At 37.9% G+C, this 25,827-nt stretch overlaps 1 protein-coding gene and 1 long non-coding RNA gene across 3 annotated transcripts; one reads left to right on the top strand and one right to left on the bottom strand.

Moving 5' to 3' along the window:
- Nucleotides 1-1,054: 1,054 nt before the first annotated feature.
- Nucleotides 1,055-12,636, bottom strand: LOC126815974 (uncharacterized). 2 transcript variants are annotated; one of them, XR_008787488.1, is made up of 6 exons: nucleotides 12,546-12,636; nucleotides 7,324-11,531; nucleotides 6,689-6,746; nucleotides 5,997-6,076; nucleotides 3,251-3,406; nucleotides 1,055-2,079 (listed from the first exon to the last, which is right to left on the bottom strand). It is a non-coding gene; the product is annotated as an uncharacterized LOC126815974 (long non-coding RNA). The 2 variants fall into 2 exon arrangements; XR_008787487.1 differs by having other exon boundaries at nucleotides 6,001-6,076.
- Nucleotides 12,637-17,516: 4,880 nt separating this feature from the next.
- On the top strand, nucleotides 17,517-19,804 carry LOC126815386 (E3 ubiquitin-protein ligase TRIM71-like). Its single transcript, XM_050540999.2, has one exon. The coding sequence runs from the start codon at nucleotides 18,055-18,057 to the stop codon at nucleotides 19,405-19,407; it is 1,353 nt and encodes a 450-aa protein (XP_050396956.2). The 5' UTR covers nucleotides 17,517-18,054; the 3' UTR covers nucleotides 19,408-19,804.
- Nucleotides 19,805-25,827: the final 6,023 nt, after the last annotated feature.

Raw genomic sequence — 25,827 nt, 5'->3', positions numbered from 1 at the left:
AGAAATGATGTTGAAGTGAGGAAGAAGCCATGCCAAATATGCAAATTAGGCTTCAACGAAGTGTTCACTTCAACCAAGTGCTTATCGGGTGTTATTCTCACTTCAACTCAGTGCTTATCGGGTGTTTTTCTCACTTCAACTCAGTGCTTATCGAGTGTATTGCTCACTTCAACCCAGCGCTTATTGAGTGTTTTGTTCACTTCAACTCAGTTCTTATCTAGTGTTTTTCTCACTTCAACCCGGTGCTTTTCTCACTTCAACCCAGTGCTTATGGAGTGTTTTTCTCACTTCAACCCAGTGCTTATGGAGTGTTTTTCTCACTTCAACCCAGTGCTTATCAGGTGTTTTTCTCACTTCAACCCAGTGCTTATCAGGTGTTTTTCTCACTTCAACCCAGTGCTTATCGGGTGTTTTTCTCACTTCTACCCAGTGCTTATCAGGTGTTTTTCTCACTTCAACCCAGTGGTTATGGAGTGTTTTGCTCACTTCAATCCAGTGTTTTGCTCACTTCAACCCAGTGTTTTTCTCACTTCAAACCGGTGCTTATCGGGTGTTTTTCTCACTTTAACCCAGTGCTTATCGGGTGTTTTTCTCACTTTAACCCAGTGCTTATCGGGTGTTTTTCTCACTTTAACCCAGTGCTTATCGGGTGTTTTTCTCACTTTAACCCAGTGCTTATTGGTTGTTATTATCACTTTTACCCAGTAAGGTTGCAGACTTCAACAGTGTGAGGCCTAGCTCACAAACCAGGTGGGGGGGGGGGGGCTGTATTTGATCCCAGTGTCGGTCATGAAAGTTACTCCACCCTCCCAGGATTTTCTGCACCGTTCGCCTAATCAGTGGATCTAGGACCTGGCAAAGGATGGTGTTTGGTTGTGATAGTGATGGGGCTGAAAAGCCAAAGTTCCATGTAGAAATTGTCGTCCATGTAAAAAAAAAGAAACCTGTGTAATTAAAAGAGGACAATTCAGAAAAGCCACATCTGGGCTAAATTTCCCTCATAGCACACTGAATAATCCTAGTTATGCTGAAAAACCGCAAATATGAAACAAAATAACACTTTGATATTTATTATTGTTTTCAAAATATTACAACACAATTGATACAATTAACAAGTGGTTGCCATCTAAGATACACCCACATATTGCAAAAGAGAATAAGGAATATAAATAAGGCTAATCCACTCATTGTCCCAATGTTTCATATAGAATTAGAAAAAAATCTGTTAAAAAAATTGTAGCTTTATCACGTTCACATGGTTTCCAAAAAAGTGGGTTAAGTGTGGATTGCTGAAATTTATTGGATTTGTCCTCTCATGGTGCCAAAGCTACACGGCAAATTAATAAATTGTAGCCTCATCACACTCACAAGCTTTTTTGAAAAGGTTATCTTCTAATCACTGCATATCGTTGGGGTTTGTGATCTCATGAATCCAATGCTTCACACCAAATCTGAAAAGGACCGGTTAAAAACTGTAACTCCTATCAAATTCAAAGTTTTTGGCTATGGGGCATAACTCTGAACTCGAAAGTCAAATCTTCAGCAAAGAGGGGTTAATTCAGGCATGGGAAATGTTGGCATATAAAACTGCGAATTCTAGAGGATCCAGAAGTTAAAAACAATGGATCGTACAATCAGGTGTAATATTCTATGCCAAAATCCTCTGGATGGGCCCACATGCTAAAAACCCAATTTACCACAATATAAGGGGCCATAATCCATGAGGTTAGAGTTCAAAATGAATCTGATCCCAGATGATTTGAATATAAATATACATTTAAATTTCATTAAAATCGGATAATTGTGACCACAAACAAATTTCACCGGAGGTACATCTGGACGAACAGAGGCAGCGACATGAAAATGTGGGTGCCATAAAAAATAAATAATTATAGACTCAAGGGCAGGTGTTTTGTAATTTGGATAGCGCCAGGCTATAATCCATTACAGTTTACACATTTCGTGTGTTTTCTTGCATCTTTAACACACCATATTCAACCCACATTCAATGTTGCTATTAATCACCTCCACACCTTATTCGACCACATTCATAGGTGCTGTTATTCTGGTTTGATTAACCTGAAATTAAAACAAAAAAAATGTTCAGTTAAAGATGCATTCAGAAAAAGTAATTATAGGGTGATTATTTCGAATAAAATATGGTAAGTTTGGATATGGAAAGTAGAGACACCCAATCTTACTAGAAAATACTAAATTCATGTGGAGAGAGAGAGAAATGGGGTTTAACGTCCACTTGATACAAACTAGGTCATTTCGGGACTAATATATGGGTCCATTTTATTTCAATAATTCGATAGCGCGTAGCAGTCTTTAGCAGTGGGAGGAAACTGGAGAAAACCCATGAGATTGGACAGTTGACCCTACACTTCATCACATACAACTGAGGAATCGAAACCATGCCAGTTAACTCAATGACAGACATGAGCTAACCAGTCGGCCATCCAACCCCCCAGATTCCCATGGAAACACAGTGAAAACAAGCAGATGCCATGCAAGATACACCCACATTTTGTAAGAGGTGGACAGAGAACAAGCCAAAAAAGCGATTTAAGTTTCATCAAAATTGGATAACAGTTGTGATCTCTAGAATGTGATTTGTATAATCAGTCGCCATAATCCATAAGTTTTGGTCCGATATGCCCGAATATTCCAATGAACCGAGATCTTTGGGATATAAACATACATTTCAAGTTTTATCATAAAAATTGTCACTCTAAAGGGTCCACAAGCTAAAAATGCAATTTTTCATACGATCAGGGGCCATAATCTATAAGTTATGGTCTGATATGCATGAATATTGAAAGGAAATGAGATCCAGGGAGTTACGACACAATATGCGTGAATATTGAAAGGATCTGGGATCTTTGGGTTATATACATACATTTTAAGTTCAAAATTGCGACCTCTAGATGGGTCCAAAACCTTGGCTATTTTGTTGGGCAATTTCAGTTTGATTTTCACGAAATTTGAGCTCAACTGTTATTAAGATGTAACGGTGATATAGTTGAACGGTTTTTTTAAAATCAGATAAAAATTGTGATTCCTGGAAGTTTCACAAGCTCAAAATGTGATTTTTTCAATACAATCAGGTGCTATAATCCATGAAGGAAAGGGGATTAACTAAGACTAAGGCCTGTATTGTGCTAAGACAAATATGGATGACAGACCACAGGAGTGGATGACGGAAATATACGACTGTATTGAAATGTGAATGCCTACAAAGGATTACCTTCCATTGACTGTAATCAACATTGTTAGTACCAGTACAGAGCGTCATTAAAATCTTCAGCTGTAATGACTTTCAATGACTGATTTATACCAAATACTGTATACAGCACTTATGTGTCTTTCCATCATTCATCCATCCGGGTCACAAGCTCACCATCTGAAAACATAAAATTATCTTTTTAGATCAGATAGGATGATTCTTCTCAAAAATGAGGGTATGAAATGAAATGAAATGAAATGGAGTTTAACATCCTACTGTTCTGCTCCTAACCTGGGCTAATGAAGACGGGCATACGCCATACAGTGTGCTATGAGGGAAATTTTGTCCGGACAGCGGCACTACGGCCTACTCTTATATCGAATTCCAACTGCCAAGGGATCTTTTACGTGCACGCCAATGTGTACACAGGACCTTGGTTTTTCGTCCCATCCGAATGACAAGACAGCTTTCCTTGTCAGCCCCTCCGTATGAGTGGATGAGTTACATGTATAGTGAGAAAAAGATACAATTTAATTGCAGCAATTTACAAACAATCCCCATACTTTTTTTAACAAGCGGTTGCCATGCATGATATGCCCACATTTTGCAAGAGATGGACAGAGAACAAGCTAAAAAAAGTGATTTTTCATACAATCAAGGGCCATAATTCAGGAAGTTACGATCCGATATGCATGAATATTGAAAGGAACCAAGATCTTTGGGTTATAAACATGTATATCAAGTTTCATCAAAATCGGATCAAATTTGTGTCCTCTCTCCAGAGGGTCCAAAACCTTGATATACCATATATTTACAATATTTGCGTACAAGGAGCAGCCATTTTGTCCGGCAGTTTTGGTCCAATTTGTACGAAACTTCGTACTCAACCATCATAAGGGTGTAACAGTGATATATTCAAACTTTTTTTAAATCAGATAAAAATTGTGACATCTTGAGGGATCACATCCTAAAAACGCGACTTTTCATATAATCAAGGGCCATAATTCAGGAAGTTACGATCCAATATGCATGAATATCGAAAGGAACCAAGATCTTGCGTTGTAAATATGCATTTCAAGTCTCTACAGGGTCCACAACATTGATATACCATATTTTTACGCTATTTGACGAGGCATGGCCATTTTGTCTGTCAGTTTTGGTTCGATTTTTACGAAATTCGAACTCGACCATCCTTAGAGTATAATGGTGATATATTCAAACGTTTTTTTAAATCGGATAATAATTGTGACCTCTAGGGGGACCACAAGCTATAAATGCGATTTTTCAGCCATAATTCAGGAAGTTATGGTTCGATATGCGCGAATATCGAAAGGAACCCAGATCTGTGGGTTATAAACATGCATTTCAAATTTTATCAAAATCAGATAAAAATTGTGACCTACAGAGGGACCACAACCCTGATACGCAATATTTTGACACTATTTGCGAACGAGGGCTGGCCATTTTGTAAGTCGGTTTCGATCCGATTTTTACGAAATTCAAACTCAACGTACCACCCTTAGGGTGTGACAGTGATATATTCACATGTTTTTTTAAATTGGATAAAAATTGTGACCTCTATGGGGTTCATAAGCTAAAAACGTGATTTTTCGTACAATCAAGAACCATAATTTGGGAAGTTATGGTTCGATATGCGCAAATATCGAAAGGAACCGAGATCTGTGGGTTATAAACATGCATTTGAAGTTTCATTAAAATCAGATGAAAATTGTGACCTCCAGAGGGTCCACAACCCTGATACGCAATATTTTGACACTATTTGCGAACGAGGGGTGGCCATTTTGTCCGTCAGTTTCGGTCCGATTTTTACGAAATTCGAACTCAACCACCCTTAGTGTGTAAAGGTGATATATTCACACGTTTTTTTTTAAATCGGATAAAAATTGTGACCTCTATGGGGTCCACAAGCTAAAAATGCGATTTTTCGTACAATCAGGGGCCATAATTCAGGAAGTTATGGTCCGATACATGCTAATATTAATATCAAAAGGAACCGAGATCTTGGGGAGATATACCTATATTTGAAGTTTTGTTGAAATTGGATAAGAATTGTGACCTGTAGAGTGTTCACAAGCAATTGTGGACGGACGGACAGGGGCGACGACAATATACGTCCACATGAAAATGTTGGTGTATAAAAAGGATCGGGGAGTGACATTAAAAGTTAACTGGAAATTTTTTATCAGACTACATAAACAATCCCACCTATATGACTTAATTATCCCACAAAGCAAAATCGATGCAATTTGTACATTTGGGCAATCAGTTTCATTTTCAGGCAAGTGAAATCATTGAACTACTTGCCCTAAAAAGTTAATGTTGAGTTAGGAATGTGTCATGTTTTATTTTCCAGCAACAATACCAAGCATAACAATTTAATCAAATTTAATGTCTACTTTTAAGCACCCACCAGACTAATGAATACAGATATATGCCATACAGTGACCTATAAGGGAAATTTTGCCCAGAACCACTTCGCTAAAGCCTACTATATTGAATTCTGTCAAGGGTTCTTGTAGATCTTGTGTTTTTTGTACCATCTAATTCTGAACAACTGGATACTGTCCTTGCCAGGCCCTCCCAGTCCCACCACGCTGACAAGGGAAAACCACTCCAGAACTTTCTTGGCAAACCAAAGACCTCTTGGTTAGGGTGCCTGCGTCTTACTAAGCCAAATCATTTACAGTGTTCTAGGCTAAATTTGACCTGTGAAGCAAGTTTTCTTAAAAATCAATTTAAATATTACCTACACATGCATAAGGTAATGAGTGTTTCGCATCATGTCATACACGTCTTTGAATTCTTTACTTTAAAATTGGAATTTTTCTGAAAAAAAAAAGGGAAATGAGGTTGAATGAAGATGAACATACGCTATGCAGTGGCCTATGACAATGAGGGTTTCTGTTGCTTTGAGGGAAGTTTTGTTTGGACCGCAGAGTTGCAGCCTTTTATAACAAATTCCAACTGCCAAGGGTTCTTTTATGTGTCTTCCATGTCCTTTTATAACAAATTCCAACTGCCAAGGGTTCTTTTATGTGTCCTCCATGTCCATGGTTTTCTTCCTATCTGAATCTGACAAGGAGAAATCATGCCAGGAAATTCTGAGGAACTTACTTGGCAACACTGTTATCGAACCCTGAACTGTAACAGTGGCGAGGGTGGATTCCATGTGATTTCTACTTGAGAAATTATTCAATATTGGGACCATCGGAATAAAAGTTTGAAAGATTAGCTGCCTTTAAACTACAGGGAATTAGGGAACGTATGATTATTGGACAGCAGTACTGAGGGGTAATCTCTATAACTGACTTTCAGATTCTCAGGCCGCCCAACCATGTATCAACCTCAAGAGCCATTGAACTAACGGATTTCAGATCATCAGCCCATGTATGGGATAACAGACATGTAGGGTGACAGAATAAGTTTACTTCAATTTACCATCTTGTCTAGACACATTTTTCACATACCGCACTGGTGGATTATTAATTTACAACCTCTGAAAAAAAAAATAAAGACGAAATAAATTCACCTTTTTTCAAGTACCAATACAGTGTACCGCAGTTTAAATTTACCGAAAACAACTGTAATCATTCAAAATGAATGCCAGTTAACTTGTCCACACAAAAAGTCTAGTTATGTAGTCCACAAATATCAAAATACATGTACACTGGTTAGTCGTTGACACGGAATAGGTCAACTCGTCCACACACCCATGGCGCTTCAATTCGACAATCACAATGGCAATGATATGCCATGAAAATGAAATGAATAAATCAATTCTCTGCATAGATCTAGTTCCAATTAAACTGAAGAATTTTCTGGGACAAATCGTCAAATTATAAATAATTCGGTGTACTTCATCAATCAATGAAATTGGCATTTCGACGCCATGCATAATACCAAATCCAAATTGTGTGCGAGTCATAATCACACTAAACTTATTTTTACGCGATTTTCAGCAACTTAGACATTTTGTTAGTGATAAATCGTAACTAATCATTAAATTGGCTAGCTATAAGAAAAACCTGGTCTTTACAACAATTAAAACTTTGAGAAATATTATAATAACTTACCTTAAATTGTTTTCAGTATCAATCATGTTAGCGAAAAGAAAAAGATGGCGCCCATGGGCCATAACGTCATTTCACTTACGTCATTATTGACCAATCCTACCGATCTTTAGAAAATACGAGTAAAAAAAAAATAGAAAGTTAAAAATCATTTTTTACTACCGGTATCATTAACAGAAATTCTTTTGTTTGTGTTTGGTTATAAATCTATTTCCTAAAAAAATGTTGAATTGTGTATCAAAACATTGTTTTCCAATATCTTAACAACTTTCATGAACTGGGCTATAGGCCTATATTTCGCTTGAGACTTGTGATGTATTAATTATCTCACATCTGGGTCACAGTAACACCCACACACCCATTAAAATAAATAGGTCAACAATATTTTTAAATACCGGTACTTGATCGCCATTTTGATAATACTAATAGGCTAATTTAATTACAACTAGACCTACAATTAAAAATTTAGTTTAAGATGTTGTAGGCCTACATCTCTATATATTTATTTAAAAAAAAACAACTTAAAAACACATATTAAACAGGATTCTATCTGACCCTGTTGTATTTTAGTACCGGTACTCTATACCATGGAACTTATAATACAACTGTTAACATTGTTTTTTTGTATTAAATATGCTGTAATAATAATAAGCAAATTTTAGCAATGTCTCAATATCAACATTTTTTGTAATCTTTTTACATTTCTTCCAAAGCAAATGTTAATTATTGTATCAAAACATTGTTGTTCAATATTTTAACTTTTCATGAATTATAGTTTCTGAAATTTCGATGCCATCGAAAATATGATAGGTGTACACTGTGTAGGGCCTACGCGGGGATCACATGGCTAAGTGGGTAAGATGCTGGCTCGCTAGCCTGGAGGTCGGGAGGTCGGGTGTTCGATCCCTGCATTGGCCGAGAAAGTTCATTGAGATTTTCCGGTGTGGTTCCCCCTTGCCAGTGATGCAGGACGGAGGGCCTGACAAGGACAACTGTCTAGTTGTTCGGGTGGGACAAAAACCGAGGTCCCGTGTACACATTGGCGTGCACGTAAAAGATCCCTTGGCAGTTGGAATTCGATATAAGAGTAGGCCGTAGCGCCGCTGCCCGGGCAAAATTTCCCTCATAGCACACTGTATGGCGTATGCCCGTCTTCATTAGCCCAGGTTAGGAGCAGAACAGTAGGACATTAAACCCCATTTCATTTCATTTCAGGGCCTACGTAGGCCTAGGAATGTTGTTTTTTTAAATGACAGATTCTCGCAATTTTAATATAGATTATAGACCTACTTAATGTCTTTTTGAGACTAACATATGGTTCAATTTTATTTCAATAATTTGCGCATGCACGTAGGGGTCTTTAGCAGTGGGAGGAAACCGAAGGACCCGGAGAAAACCGTCAAGGTTGGACAGGCGACTACTCCAAGTCACGTAACTGGGGAATCAAAACCAGGAGCAGAACAGTAGGACGTTAAACCCCATTTCATTTCATTTCATTTCAGGGCCTACGTAGGCCTAGGACTGTTTTTTTTTTAAATGACAGATTCTCGCAATTTTAATATAGACTACAGACCTACTTAATGTCTTTTTGAGACTAACATATGGTTCAATTTTATTTCAATAATTTGCGCATGCACGTAGGGGTCTTTAGCAGTTGGAGGAAACCGGAGGACCCAGAGAAAACCCACAAGGTTGGACAGGCGACCCTACTCCTTGTCTTGTACAGCCAGGGAATCGAAACCACGCCAGTTGACTCAATGACAGACTTTATAATACAGCGAATCGAAACCAGCATGTAAAAGAATCCATGGCAGTTTTAATTTGATATAAGAGTAGGTCATATGGCAGCTGTCAAGGTAAAATTTCCCACAGCACATTTTGTGTTTGTATATGAGATAGTGAGAAAAATGGGGTTTAATGTCCACTCAACACAAACCAGGTAACTTCTGGGCTAACATGTAGTTCTTTGCTTGTGTCTTTTCTTTTCAATGTGGGAGGGGGTCACGTGGCTAAGTGAGTAAGACGCTGGCTCGCTAGCCTGGAGGTCGGGTGTTCGATCCCTGCATTGGCCGAGAAAGTTCATTGAGATTTTCCGGCGTGGTTCCCCCTTGCCAGTGATGCAGCACGGAGGGCCTGACAAGGACAGCTGTCTAGTCCTTCGGATGAGACGAAAAACTGAGGTCCTGTGTATACATTAGAATGCACGTAAAAGATCCCTTGGCAGTTGGAATTCGATATAAGAGTAGGCAATAGTGCTGCTGCCCGGGCAAAATTTCCCTCATAGCACACTGTATGGCGTATGCCCGTCTTCATTAGCCCAGCATAGGAGAAGAACAGTAGGACGTTAAACCCAATTTCATTTCATTTTTTCAATGTGGGGGTTGAATGGTTTTGTGCTTAATGTGTGCACATGAAATCACAAGGTCTGTCGTGGATACACTAGCCGAATCATTCGGCCAAATAAGTGGGCATACTCTCACCTGATTCACAAGTCGATTGCATCACCTTTGACATCGCATGATTAAACATGGCAGTGACCATGTCTTCAAACAATCACGTGACTTCTTGATATGATTGGTGATTAAATATAATTCGGGCGAATATATCAAACATGTTTGATTCGCGAATCATTAAGCGCGGATTCATTCGGCAGAATCATTCGGCTACTGCGTCCAGCGATTAAAGCAATATGCACTAACTCATTTCAACAACAATAAAATGTCAGCAGCATAATATTGTAAACATAGGATATAGCAATTTATAGCTATCACTTTCACATGCAAAATTGTTTATATATTTTATGGCCAAATGGAATTTTTATTTGCCAAATCTTAATTTGCTTTACATTAGCCCATTCTTTAGATGCTTTACTAAGATCCAGTTTATTATTTGGTTATATTAATAAAGTTTTGCTTAAATATCACAGCAATATTAGGCTATCATATACATTTACAAAATTTTATGACAGTCAGATGTAAAACTACATGTATTGCTTATTGAGTATTATTGGTGGCTTTGGTCTTTTAAAATACCGTACCGGGTATTGAATGAAATATTTTAAATATGTACCGGCACCGTGCAGCCTACACAACACATCAAGTCTTACAAGGATTACCAAATTTCCAGCAAATTTACTTTTACTTTTACCGTGTAGCCTACACATGATGGTCTGTTATTATAGGTACCTGAATCATTGATAGAAATAGCAAGTTTATTTGTAAGAAGAGCTTTACATAAGACTCGTCATTCACTTGTGTACATTTTGAAGCGGTAGCCTGATAAAAGAAATGCCGACCGTAAATCTCGATCATTCGGGAATCGTCGCTAATCGCTATATAACGCCTACAGCCCATGGTGGCAGTATAATTTGAAATAATATAATGTCAAATAAGGCAGGCATGCTTGCATGCCGTGTGTTCAAAGCCACATTAGGTCCTAATCAAATTCAACTATCAAAACATTCAATTCTCGTCGGCCATTTTGATTATAGTCTATGCCTATATATAGAGCGTACCGGTATCCGATACATGACCTAGATACAGGACGCCGCCATGTTGGTGGACAACAACACACCACCTCTGCGTAAACATGGTAATAGATTTTAGTACCATACGTAATATGACATCTGGAATTTTGTATTGTAAGACCAATATTTTTAATTTAAATACCCGGCCATATCCCCGTCAAATAATACGAGTTCCGTACCACTGGACTTTAGACGAAGCGAAACAGCGAATAACCACCAATATGATTAATTATTATGTGTAAATAATGAATACAGGATTACATTTCCTCGATACAGAAAGGGGAGATATCGCAATAATAAGCTGCGTATCTAGTACTTGGACTCCGTGAAGAGCGAACCCCGCTAATGACCTATTTTTAGACAGACGCCATATTTCAGTACAATCACTTATTTGTTTCAATCGAGTGTCTATAGAAGTGTGTTGGAAATGAACACTTCAGAGGAAGTGTACACTTCATTTCGGTACGGGGTGTTTCATACGCTCTATCCATTGAGCATCCGTTCACTTTGATTTCATCCGCACAAAAACTTTTGAGCTGCACAAAACTTTTATAACGGACAAACTTTCTGCCGTGTACGATGTAAATGCACAACATATACGAGCACCAAACGTTCCATGTCCGTTATCATCCGTTAAACGTCCACTGTATCCTCTTTGCATCCTCGCAACTCACATCCGCTCCAGCTGAAAACAGAAAGAGGGAGGAAAGATAAGGTACATGGAACGTCTATACATCGTAAGTAGCACCAAAATAGAAAGGGTGTAAGCGTATGCATCTCGTATAATAAAGTTTTCAAAACGGACAAAGCATCAAAGCGTTTTTATCTGGGATGTATCTGGTATATTAAAGGATGTCTGGAGTTTGCCTAACCCCTTCGGAGCTGTCATCCACTTCCACCCGCTTTCATCCACTAGGCTTCCGATGAACTTCCATTTAACATCCCCGCTACATACTTCCCACGTTCGTTCTTTTCAGTGGCTAAGTGGGTAAGACGCTGGCTCGCTAGCCAGGAGGTCGGGTGTTCGATCCCTGCATTGGCCGAGAAAGTTCATCCAGATTTTCCGGCGTGGTTCTCCCTTGTCAGTGATGCAGGACGGAGGAGCTGACAAGGAAAGCTGTCTAGTCGTTCGGATGGGACGAAAAACCGAGGTCCCGTGTACACATTGGCGTGCACGTAAAAGATCCCTTGGCAGTTGGAATTCGATATAAGAGTAGGCCGTAGTGCCGCTGTCTGGGCAAAATTTCCCTCATAGCACACTGTATGGCGTATGCCCGTCTTCATTAGCCCAGGTTAGGAGCAGAACGAACAGTAGGACGTTAAACCCCATTTCATTTCATTTCATGTTCGTTCTTTTCCGTTCTGTTTTCTGCAAATTTTCGTCAATTTTGTCCATTTCTGGCGCGGATGAAAACGGATGGAGCCACCCACAAAAGTTTGCTCGTCCGCTGTGTCCTTTTTGCATACGTTGTGTCCATCGGCCACTAGGACCGGGCCTTAAGTGAGTGTATTTGAAAGATAATAAGTAAATTTAATTTCAAGGCTGGTCTGACAATAATGGTTGCTATGGTCATTCTATCATAACCAGACTAGTCAAAATCGAAGATTTTCAACAAGTGAATAAAAATACTACAATTTATTGAACTCCATATGGAGTGTATGGACATTTATCAAACATGATATGCAATTTATTTCGAACCTAGCCACTGCTGGAGTTCAAATTCATTTAAAATGTACATAAAATACACGATTTCTGTTTCGATCTTTAAAATTATCGCAGAGTGACCTCCCTTTCCAAACAGACACAATTAACCAGTCGCTTAGTGAACCAAATAGAATTGAAATGAGTGTTTATCTCAATGACGTATATATATATATTAACTAGACCGATGACGCCAATCTGTTTACTAATGACGCGATGACAAATCAGTGCCGAGTTCCGGTTCAGTCAAGAAGAGTCGAAAGCGTGACGTTTCTAATGTAAACAATATTATTATTATTATTATTACAGCATATTTATAGTGCACCCTTTCATATAACATGTTCAGGGGCACTTTACAAAGTGACAATGTAAATCACACCTAAACAACAAGATTATGGGCATGTTAACGATTTTATACAGAGTCAGTTAAAAGCCTGATTAAATAAATGTGTTTTAAGTTGTTTTTTAAAAGAATACAGAGATGTACAACATATTAAACTAAATGGTAGATTATTCCATAAAACAGGTGCTTGATAACTAAAAGAGCGCTGACCATAGGAGACTAGTTGAACAGTTTTGGGCTTTAAAAGTAGTTTATCTGATGTACGTAATGTTCGGCCAGGTGTATAAAGTTCCAAAAGATCTGAGAGGTAAACAGGAGCTAAATTATTTAAACATTTAAAAGTAAGTAATAAAATCTTAAAATCAATTCGATATTTAACAGGTAACCAGTGTAAATTATATAAAACAGGAGTTATGTGGTCACATTTCTTATTTTGATCGTTATATCGCTTGTAAATATTCGATCTGATTAAAATACAGATCTATATTTCTTTTCGTTTCTTTATACTTTCGATGGACTACACTACATGAAGATCTGACAAGATATAGCGATAGGTCACGCCAGGGGTCAAAAGACCGACTTACGACCCTTTTGACGTCAGACATATGACCCTTTTGACGTCAGACATTTGATTAACCAATCAGCATTGATGTTACTAGTGGATTACCCTCAGTTCCATGAAAAACACGCCTAAAGCTCGCCGTAACAGACCGTTTCATTGGTTTATCCCTGACACCATTCAGAACACGAGTTAAATAACAACTCTTCCAGATCCATGTGTAGTAAAGACAAGTAAAACGAAATTTTGAACTATAAAAACGAAACGAAATAGGATCTGTGTTTTAACCAGATTGGTAAATAAAAAGATTGATTGGATTTTAGATTTTTTTTTAGTTACCGTACAGTACACAAATATAGTTTTATATTTTTTAGAAGTGATCATATCGTAATAACTTATAATTTCCAGTGTATGACCATGAGTGGGTAATGCGCTGATCGAGATCTGGCTGGACTATCTGTTTTCATATTAGCTTCATAGGCGTATAACACCACAAATATAGTTTTATATTTTTTAGAAGTGATCATATCGTAATAACTTATAATTTCCAGTGTATGACCATGAATGGGTAATGCGCTGATCGAGATCTGGCTGGACTATCTGTTTTCATATTAGCTTCATAGGCGTATAACACCACCCAAAAAATTTAAAATAATATAAAAAGTTTGTGTTTACGATTCCCCAACCGAATCTATTTTTGTTAGCCATAATCGCCGACCCTAAATTATTTTTCCTCGTTTCCCATATCCTATTAATCTGTAAAGGCGTGCTTGTTTGCAAACAAAATCGCCGACTCTACAAAACATTTTTGTTCTCATTTACCAGGACCTATAAATCTGTCTTCGGGCGGTTTTCTACAATTTCCAACACAGTCCAAATCGTCATGTCACCGTGTTTGACAAGGGTTAAAGATTGCAAGTATCGACGTAGGTTATTAAAAGATTAATATTACGACGTTTTCCGACCGACCCCACTTTTTTATAGGCAAGCAACCGTATCTGCCGACCCTATCTTTTAAAAGCCAAATTCGCCGACCCTAAGCTTCTGAACTGTTTACTGGTGATCAGTTTGCTCTTTCCCCTCACAACCCAGGGCCCTGTTTCACGAAATTTTAACTAAAGATAAAATCCAAATTTTAGTAGATACTTCAATTTTGATTGGCTAACACTAAAATCAATCTAATATTATCCAATCAAATTACTAAAATTTAGATTTTTATCTTAGTTAAAATTTCGTGAAACAGGCCCCTGGACCTATAAATCGAGATTAGTGTGGATTTCGGCTCCAAAATGCCACCACTCAATTTTCAGTATTTACACCAGTATGCTGCGAATCACCATTATTTTCTAGAACCTTCGGCTGCTCAGTAATTCAACTAGAAATGCTTGGAAATAAATAATATAGGCCTACACTTTATGGTTGTTAATATGACACAACAAGGGCTATGGACAGGGCTGCACAGCAGGAGGTATTGGGGATGGGCTGATTTTTTTTTTTGCCGATTGCCCGTTTTTTTTTCGGGAAAATGGGCCATTTTGTTGGAGTCTCTTAAACATCCAATAAAACCAAAATGAGGCCTACAAATCAATATTCAACGGAGTCATTTCATTATTACATAATGTATACTTACAACTTTTCGACCTATAACTGGGGGTAATAATTGATAATTTTTAAAAATGTTCTCCGTCTCCGGGACGGGCGATGCTATTTTTATTGGGTGCAAAAATAAGGTAATGGTGGGCCGATTTGATTTTCTAATGTTGAGTGGGACGATTTTTTGATGGCGCCCCCACTCCCGTCACCAGGGAAATTATGTTTGTCCTCCCCAGGCTATGGAATGAAATAACCCATGTTGGTTTTTAAAAAAAAAAACCTAAATTGTTTTTGAGCCAAGCGACCTTAGGCACTTGTATTATTATATGTTTCATTTTGTCTAATGATCGAGTGTCATTGGAAATAATGAAAACCAATGTTTTCGAGAATAACTTTAGCGGCAACCACGATATTGGACAACTATTTGCAAATAATATGCCCAAACGAATTACAATGTAATGTGTATATTGTCATAAAATAGCTGTAAATAATCATCTTTTCAGTAAGAAAACAAACATTACAATGGCTATTCAAAACTTTAATAAAAATGCATATTGCAGTAGATTATGAAATTTATCACACAAGCGATATCTACTGTAGAATGTTTTATTGGGTGATAATAAACTTTTTGTTATCAAGCTATCTTGCAATATTCAATCGTGCAGTAATATAATGGTGCACGATATTAAGAAATTAAGATCCATTATGTAAGAGTTGGTAAGATTAAATACATAGATGGCAGTTCTAGCTATAATAGTCTAAAATTGTGTTCGTAGCGTTTAACAAAACATGTCTACACAAGGTCTATAGCTCTCAGTTATAACTTGTTTGCAACAGATGAGTTTTTAAATGTTTCTTGAATGAAGTTAATGAGGTGCATTGGCGAAGATTAACAGGTCATGAGTTCCACCTTCTAGCAGTAGCTACTTCAAACAAAAGTTGCCATCCTGTAATTTGGTATTATCAGTTGTCTGCGATCGCATTTTTCGATAGAATGTAAGACTGAACACGTCCACATAGATAATTAGGAGCGGTGCCATACTTTTAAACTACCTTTTTCTTAGCGAAGTTATGAATGTTTAAAGTTTTAACATATTGTCTCAGACTCTTCATTACAAAACCCACACGCATCGTTACCAAGGATTTAACAAAATGTGTTTTAAAGAAAACGGTTGGTAATAACAATTGAGTGGATAGTACGGTATTGTAGGCATAATAGTTTTCTATCGGAAGTGGTTTTTTTTCTAGCCAAAGAGCCGATATTTTGACAAATGTTCTCGGCACATTTAAATTTTTCATTAGAGGCGCTCGATCGCTACGCGATATCGGCCTCTAATGATTTAAGCGGTATCAAATGGACAATAACAGTCCTCTAAATTCTAAACGGGAGGTGTTTATCTCCTAAATAAATACTTTAATCAAAAAAGAATTTTATTCATTTAGTTCCTAACTTAGTAATGAAATAGAGTTTAACGGCCCACTTTTCTTGGCATACGCCATAATAGGCTATGGGGGGAAATTGTGCCCCGGACAGGGGCTCTACGAACTACTCTTATTTTGAATGTCAATTGTCAAGGGTCCTTTTACATGCAGGGGGTTGGATGGTCGAATAGTAAGCACGCGTGCGTTGTATCATAAGGTCTGTCATTGCGTCAACTGGCGTGGTTTCGATTTCCCGGTTGTACAGTCTCGAGTTTGCTCCCGGTGGTAGTTTAAAACGTTCCTCGCGATGTACGGTCGCGGGTTTAGTTGTGCAGGACGGGGAGCCTGGCAAGGGCAGTCGTTCGGGTGGTACGAAAAACCGTGGTCCCGTGTACACATTGGCACGTAAAGAGAGAGAGAGAGAGAGAGAGAGAGAGACTAAATCATTTCGAGAATAACATATATGGTTTAATTTCATTTCACTAATTCGCTTGTGCATAGGAGTCTTTAGTAGTGGGAGGAAACCGGGGGACCCGGAGAAAACCCACGAGGTTTTACAGGTGACCCTACTCCTTGTCACGTACAACCGGTGTATCGAAAAACGCCAGTTGACTTATTGACAGACCTTATGATACAAGACGAACGCGCTAACCATTCGCCCCATCCCATTGTACATTAGAATGTGGGTTAGAAATGGATGTTTCAAAGCAACGACAGCACGTTTCCAACCACTAAAAGACTAGCATACTGACGTATACAAAATATATTTACTATAAAATATACGTATTGATATGTAGGCACATTTCAGATGTATCTAAACATTTGAGCTGACACATGTTTGTAATACTGTTCAACTTTTAATAATCCAATAAAAACAAAAACAACGCGCCGTACGTGTTATGTAGCGCGCAGACCAAGAACGAAATTGTTTGTGATATCTTTAGAAAGTCATAATGGTGAACCAAATTATTAGAGACACAATCATTTCATTCAATATTATATGTTGTTTAAATGTGGACTGGCTGGGTATGCGAGACTATTAAATGGAAATTGGAAATAGACGTTTCTAGGAATATGTACACTAATTTTAAATAAGATATTGTGCATACCTATTATTACTTCTAAGAATATAGTGGGCGTTTGTATGTAGACTAAACTACTGTTGCATACATATGTATGTATCAGTGTGATGTGTTACGTGTAAGTACACTATGACCAACCTTATAATCAAGTGTGAAGTATATTCAGTTTTGCTTGTGTTGCTATACGATATCTCTCATAATAGGACAGAGTGAAGTTAACTAGTCACTTAAACGGTATATATCTGTGGTATCCGGTAGTGGTATATGTATTAAACGAAAGACACTATTCCTGTGATAACGGCGACCTATTTATTAAACATTTGGAAGTGAATTAATATATTTGTAAGAGGTGAATATAAGTATACCTAGACAGATAAGATAGGACAATATTCATGTGATTGACGACGGTAACCATGTAAGTCTGTAGATACACTATTCGTGTGAAGAAGCGACTTTAACTTAGTTTCAAGAAACATTATTCGTGTGATATGTGACTTTACAATCAACATGGCTACTTTCGACCAAGAAAAACCAGTATTAAACGAATTTCAACAACCCAAGATTGCCTCTAATGCAGATGTTCAGCAGGAGATGGCTAGTGATATTTGTAAAACAGAAGTTCCACCATGCGATGTTTGTAAAACTGTTCAGGTGTGTAATTCTAAGTTCATGTGTGTGGAATGTGAACAATATCTGTGTAAGTCTTGTAGAACAACACATGATGGACTTAAGTCTTGTCGTGGACACGTGATTTTGGATGTTAGGGTCGCATTACAGACACCGGGCGGGGATAATGCCGAGTCTAAATCTAAAGATTTCTGCCCAAACCACCATGATAAAGAAGTGAGATGTTATTGTAAAGATTGTTCAACAGCTGTTTGTTCCGATTGTTATGTGACAAACCACGGTTCGCACAAATTTGTTGATCTTCATGGTGAAAACATCGACGTTGAAACCAGAGATGAGCTAAAAGTTTTGCAAGACGATATAGAAACTCATATTAGTAAATTTGAAAAGTTCTGCAAATCGTTGACCAAAATTAAAACAGATATCGAATACTCTGCAAAAACATCATGTGATGCCGTTGACCAACAAATTGAACAGATCTGTTCTGAAGCCAAACAAGCTGGAGAGGAAATAAAAGCCGAAATTCAAAAGTCACGTGATGAGGAAATAGATAAAATGATCAAACTTCTGGGAGAGATGGAAATATTAATAGAAGATTTAAAAGCCAGTGTTAAATGTACCGGGGATGTTATAGAAGATACATCTATCGTCCAGGTTTTAAACAGAATACCACAAGTTAAACAGGAAAAGGAGGAGAGCAGTTTAAGAAAGTTGGATATACCTGATGTGAAATACACGTGGTTTGAACAATCTGTGATTGATAAAACATTGTTAGTAAAACAACTAGGATGTTTACTGTATCAAGCAGAATCCACTTTTACAACTAGTTTCAACTTGGATGAAGTTGAGTCAGAAGAAGATGATGGAGTAAATGGTGAAGATCATTATATTCAAGGTTTACCATGGTATATTAGAGCTGTAAAGAAAGAGGAGACAGACACTGTACCAACTCTAGCTATTTACCTACGACTAAAATCAACAAAAGACACAGCCGATATTAAATCATGTGAGACTAACCGAAGAATCACACTAATTAATATTAAAGATAAACAACAGTCTTTGAAGAAAGATTCGAATAGTACTACATATTATAAACCTGGCGTAGGCGGGCGGGGTTGGCCTGGATTCATAGAATGGGATAGACTTTCTGATAAAGAAAATGGATTTCTTGATGACGACAACAACTTTACTGTACAGACAACAGTCAAAATAATCAAGATTGAACGTAATTAATATTATTATAGATGAGTTCTAAATACATACCTTTCTAGTTGTATGACAAACTCATTATAATATTTAAACTGAATGATTATCTCATAAAACAACTAGGTCATTTCGGGACTAACACATGGTTCAATTTTATTTCAATAATTCGCTTGTAGAAAACCCTCTTCGACTTCGCATGGCTGTACTTATGGATCTGCAAATTGCTTTATTATTTCCTACCATATCCTTATATTATGATATTGTACATTTTCACCCGAAAAGGCTTTATTGAAATTTGCATATACTTATATTATAACTACTGTTCTCTTGATAATCAACTTAACAATATATAGTGATTAGAACTGTTTAAGTGTCATTCATATTTTGAGTTACGTTTACTAACTATAAACGTATTAAAGCCTTATCAGTTGTTCTTATTTTTATTTCCAGCCCCGTATACAATCTAGAGACTGATTATTACACAGAGATCGCCCCCTATATTAATACATGTATTATAGATCAATGAACATGTCTATCTTACTTGAATCGGACTATTTTCCCCTAGACGAGATCAAACCTATGTCATCTCCTTATATGATGGGTCGGTGAAGAACATTTCACACTAAAATTAAAAATCTCATTTAAATTGGGTTGTCTCCTGACATTCAGTTTATATTAAAACTTGTCCATAATCTTATATCTTCGCTCTATCCCAATAGATATACCATATATGGTCAATGATCATTAGACTATTCACAGTTGTATCCAAGTAGGGTGTCTTGTCACAATCGCAGTATTAGTTGCTCAATGAAAGGGTCTGTTGAAGTTGTCCGTTTAAGGAAAGTATCCTTTTGATCGATCAATGTAGCAATACCTGTGCTCTGTTTGTCACGATCATGAAGCTCATCAGAAAAAGAATAGTTCAGCAAATTTACCAAAAATGCTTCTGTAAAAGACGATTTAAATCGCACGCGGTGAATAAGAAGTTGGCTGGCTCACTAGGTCATGGTCCCGTGTCCGATCCTGGTGTTGGCCGAGAAAGCTTCCAGTGCGATGCAAGTGGTGAAGGAAGGAGAGCACAGATCAAACCAGGCGCATATATTTCTTGCAAAAGGTGTTCATTGGCTAATCCCTCATGCCAGCCCCAGAACGCAGATTTTATAACAACCCTTCCAGAACCTAGTGTAGTAAAGACAAGTAAAACGAAATTTTGAACTATGAAAAACGAAACGAAATAGGATCTGTGTTTTAACCAGATTGCATAATCTGCAGCAATTACGTCTATTGGCTGATGTAATCACGTCTATTGGCTGATGTAATCACGTCTATTGACTGATGTAATAATCTGGTACAATAGGAAGAAAAAAACCCCAAAAATATAAAAAGGCTTAGGGGTCTATAACTTTTGATAAAGTATACTCTTTTTATTAAGAGTATACATCTAATATTCTGATACAGTATAACGTGATACCACTGTCTAAACAACTCAACGAAGTTGAATCGATTTCTGATACAAAAATAGAGGACCATTTGCAAGATATAAAGAGAGCTCGGATAGAACTACCCCCCCCCCCCCTCTCCATTCCTACACGAATAAAAATGTCCTGTAAAGAATTATAAACACAAAGGCTAGTGTATAAAATATAACTTTAAACTGGGCACATAAACTCAATATTTTTTTGGAGGAGGGGGGGGGGGGTGGAACATGAAACATGCTAGAGTTGATTTGTAGCATATCTTTTCTTTGATGTACGTTGAGCATAATTATTGCAACCATTTCAGAGAGGGGGCGCACAATTTCTAAACCCATGACGCAAGTTGCGCCACTGCACTCTTTCATGGGGATCACGGTGGCTAAGGGGGTAGACGCTGGCTCGCTAACCTGGAGGTAGGGTGTTCGATCCCTGCATTGGCCGAGAAAGTTCATCCAGATTGTCCGGCGTGGTTACCCCCTTGTCAGTGATGCAGGAAGAAGGGCCTGACAGGGACAGCTGTCTAGTCGTTCGGATCTGACGAAAAACTGAGGTCCCGTGTACACATTGGCGTGCACGTAAAAGATCACTTGACAGTTGGAATTCGATATAAGAGTAGGCCATAATGCCGCTATCCGGGCAAAATGTCCTTAATAGCACTCTGTATGGCGTATGCCGTCTTCATTAACCCAGTTCTGAGCAGAACTGTAGGACGGTAAACCCCATTTTATTTCATTCCATTGCACCCTTTCACTTTAACCTTGTTACAGAATAGAGAAAGCATGGTGAATATTGTGTAGTAAATATTCTATAGGTGTAAAAATCTACTACAATTATTTAAAAATGAGTTAAATTACAAAAATGTGTTTTTGTATGTGCAACCAGTTTTTAATAAACGTTCGATTTCAAACAGAATTATAACAGAATTGAATGTTTATTACAAAACTGCTTTCTATAATCTTACACTACCATATTAAAATAAACCTGAAGATATCGTTTTGATTTTAAAGAGTTTATTCTAACAAAATGGTAATAAATAGATGAACAATGGTTAGTTTTAACATTATATCTTCTATATCACAGATATTCCTGTAAATAAACAAACGTTTATATATATATATATATATATATATATACATTACAGATTTAAATAAAATATATTTTATTATAGTGGTTACATTAATATACAGGTGTAGACTGGGTAGCTGTGATCAACCAGACCAAAAGTTTACCATGGTTAAGAACACGTGACAGGGTGTGGACTGGGTAGCTCTGATCAACCAGACCAACTGGTTTCCATGGTTAAGAACACGTAACAGGGTAGCTTTGAGCAACCGGACCAACTGTTTACCATGACGAGAAAACTAAACTAGCTTGATTCACAATTTCTGCATCCCACTCACATATCATTATTTATCTCGGAGTTAGGTCATTATATTTATCAGTTGATGCAAGATCAATTTTATATATTTTGAAAAAAAAATATACGTTAATTTTATTTGCCAATCATGGCCAATTTGCCCTTGACCACGCCCGACGATCCGAGGTCCAGCTCGTCCCTATTAATATACATGGTAGTAGATGTATATATTACAGTAGTGTATCATGAATGGTTAGACGTATGGAGTTCAAAAAGGGGTAATTGTTTTATCTAGAAAGAATAAACATTTACTACTTCGTGCATGACAACCGTCATAACTAAGGAGATAGTTAGGCAGAAATACAACACACCCGTTCTGTTATATTCCAACTGATAAACAAACCAAATGACATCAAGTCTACTTGATTTGTTTACTTAACAGTATCCACGAATGACATGCGTTATCTTTATTAAAGCCGGTCATTCCGACACCCCCAATTACAAGACTTTGATCAATGTACTGCGTGTTACATTCTATCACGATCCTTCGATCATTTACAAACATTATTAATTGAAATTTCGAACTTACTTTATTTCTTGTATCCGGTCATACCAAAACCTCCCATGCCAAGGCCTCCCATCATCATAGGATTGTACATTCCACCCATCATACCAAGTCCACCTCCATACATACCCATACCACCCATCATGTATGGACTGTATCCTCCCATCATACACAAACCTCCCATACCCATATCTCCCATCATCCCAAGTCCACCAATCATACCCATACCTCCCATCATGTATGGACTGTATCCTCCCATCATACCTAATCCACCACCCATCATTGGGTTTACACAGTGGCTAGAGCCAGACAGAAAGCGAGGGATAGGATGGTGTTCATTTTCTTGTTTTGAGTTGATGCTGAAATGTAATTAAAACAAAATCGTAAACTTAAATAAAGCTGTACACACACCCACATTCACATACACAGGGGCGGACTGGACCTCAACCGCCGGACGTGATCCGAGGGCCCAGAGGGGTTAGGCGTTCATATGCCCCGATTGGAAAAAAATTGACATATATCCTTTTCAAAATCAATAAAATCTATCTTGGCATCCACTGAAAATTATAATGACCCAAATCCGAGGAGACAAAATCGTATATAAGAGGGTGAGAGAAAATTGAATCAAGCTAATTTCATTTTCTGGCCCCATCACGTGATCTTCAACGTAATCTAAAGAAACCAGTTCGTCCACTCGCTTCCTATTTATAAATGTTTTTGATTGGTTGATAGCACAATTATCAAGGGCGGATAATTTGACTGTGTGTCTCCCCCGTGAATGGGTCCAGGGGATAGTGGAGTAAAACGGAACGATACTACAGGAGATACCATGTAGACTCTGTTGTGAGGGGAATTTTTTCCGGACATCGGCGCTACGGCCGATATCTCTTATATCGAAATCCATCTTATAAGTTTTTTTTACGTGCATGTCAATGTGTACACCAGACCTCATTTTTCGTCCCATTCGAACGACTAGACACTGTCCTTGCCAGGTTCTCCTGCCTGCACCCACTGATATGGTGAAACCGCACCAAACAATTCAGAGGAACTTTGTCTTCCATCACCGGAAGCGAACCTGAGACCTCATGGTTAGCGAGCCAACGTCTTACTCACTGAGCCACCGGGGCTCCTCATAAAACTTTTTAAGTCCTGGCTTCAGATTCTGATATATTCTGACTTTTCATCAAATTACTTAATTAATTAGTACTTACCTGTAGATATTTACACGAAGATGTGTTGTAGAAAACTGTTGGTTATCTTATCAAATATATACTACCTTTAATTGGTATACTAATTACACTTCCCTGTACACGGATCTTATACTGGGGTCAATACGACAACTCATCTAATTCAAATAACATTAAGTCACTAATATGGTACTGTGTATGACCCGCCTTGGGGTCATTCATTTATTCGTTCATTCGTTCATTTAAAATAATATATAACAATGACATAATGAATAGAAAATATGTCCGTTTACAAGCATCTTATGTCTCTGAATAGCCGTGTTATTAATGTTAATTAAATTAATTTTGACATAATTCCGAGTAATGTGAATCAAATCTATTACGAGCGTGTTTTTTCGGATGAACCATGACGGAAGAAAATTTATAAAAACAAACGACTTGAATGAAATCTTCACAACAGGAATTATTCTTAACAAGATATCTCAGATTAAAGCACCAGGTAAAAAAATTCTATTTGTATTATAAGTGTTGTTTATGATTGAATCCCGTCTCCAGTAGCCCAGCGGAGCTGCGGTGACTTAGAGAATAAGACGTTGGCTGGCTAAGCTGGGGGGCCCGTGTTGGCCGAGAAAGTTCATATTGATTTTCCGGCGTGGTTCCCCCTTGTTAGCATCGTAGGTCTGAGGATATTATCTGCTGTTTTGGTTTTGTTTTCTCGGTTAAATGTTAAGTTATCAATTTAGCATTTATTAATCCGAGAAAAATTAGATATTGTGTGAAAAACGATCAAAATCGTCGATTTTAATGTATACCTTTTTAACATATAAATTTTAATTTCGTTTAAATGATTTATATATCGAAAGGTGTGTTTTCAGAGAGAACAGTGTATTAAGCGTCTATATGTTTCAAATTCTTCCAACAAATTTTCAAAGAAAAGAAATGAAAGGATGTATAACGTCCTACTTTTCTGGACCAATCAAAATGTACACACACTATGTAATGTGTGGTGTGTGGGAAATTCAAACTGCCCAGATTTTTTTTACGTGTACACCAACATGTACACACGGATCCCCGGGATTTTGACCATCCGAAGGACTAGACACTGTTCCTTGTCAGCCCCACCACCTCCTCGTCCTGCATCACTGACAACACAGGGTTCAAAGCCGAGTCATCTTCTTTAGTAAACTACCGCGTTACCCACTCCGCCACGATGGCTCCTGTTACAGTTTAAAAGACTCCTAGGGCCCAAGTTGCTTATTTTTTTTTAATATTTTACATTTTTGATTTTCAGTATCAAATCACATCATGAACACTATCTTATCTCTCACTCTCTGTCTGGCTCTAGCCACTGTTGCCCTTGGAGTAGACCCGATGATGGGAGGGTTAGGTATGATGGGAGGATACAGTCCATACATGATGGGCGGTATGGGTATGATGGGTGGACTTGGTATGATGGGTGGTATGGGTATGATGGGAGGTATGGGTATGGGAGGTATGGGTATGATGGGAGGATACAGTCCATACATGATGGGAGGTATGGGTGGCATGGGTATGTATGGAGGTGGACTTGGTATGATGGGCGGAATGTACAACCCTATGATGATGGAAGGTCTTGGTATGGGAGGCCTCGGAGGTGTTTATGGCAAATAAGGTGAGACATACAGACAATTTTATTCTAAGAAAAGATTTATTCAAATAATATTATTCCTTTTCGTACAATTCTTGGCATTTAAAGACACACAGTATGCGTGAATTTGTGGACGTATTATGTCGTCGCCCTTGTCCTTCCGGACGTCCTTTCACAATCAGAGTAGGCCGTGGTGCCGCTGCCCAAGTCAAATTCCCCTCATAGCAGAACAGTAG

The sequence above is a fragment of the Patella vulgata genome, chromosome 3 (assembly GCF_932274485.2).
Source record: "Patella vulgata chromosome 3, xgPatVulg1.2, whole genome shotgun sequence".
NCBI lineage: Eukaryota > Metazoa > Mollusca > Gastropoda > Patellidae > Patella > Patella vulgata.
The sequence above is the reverse complement of the archived record's forward strand: the minus strand, read 5'-3'. Positions and strand labels throughout refer to the sequence as shown.

Excerpts from the sequence above, each read along its gene's own strand:
- LOC126815386 (XM_050540999.2), top strand. The coding sequence starts at position 18,055 with ATGGCTACTTTCGACCAAGAAAAACCAGTATTAAACGAATTTCAACAA.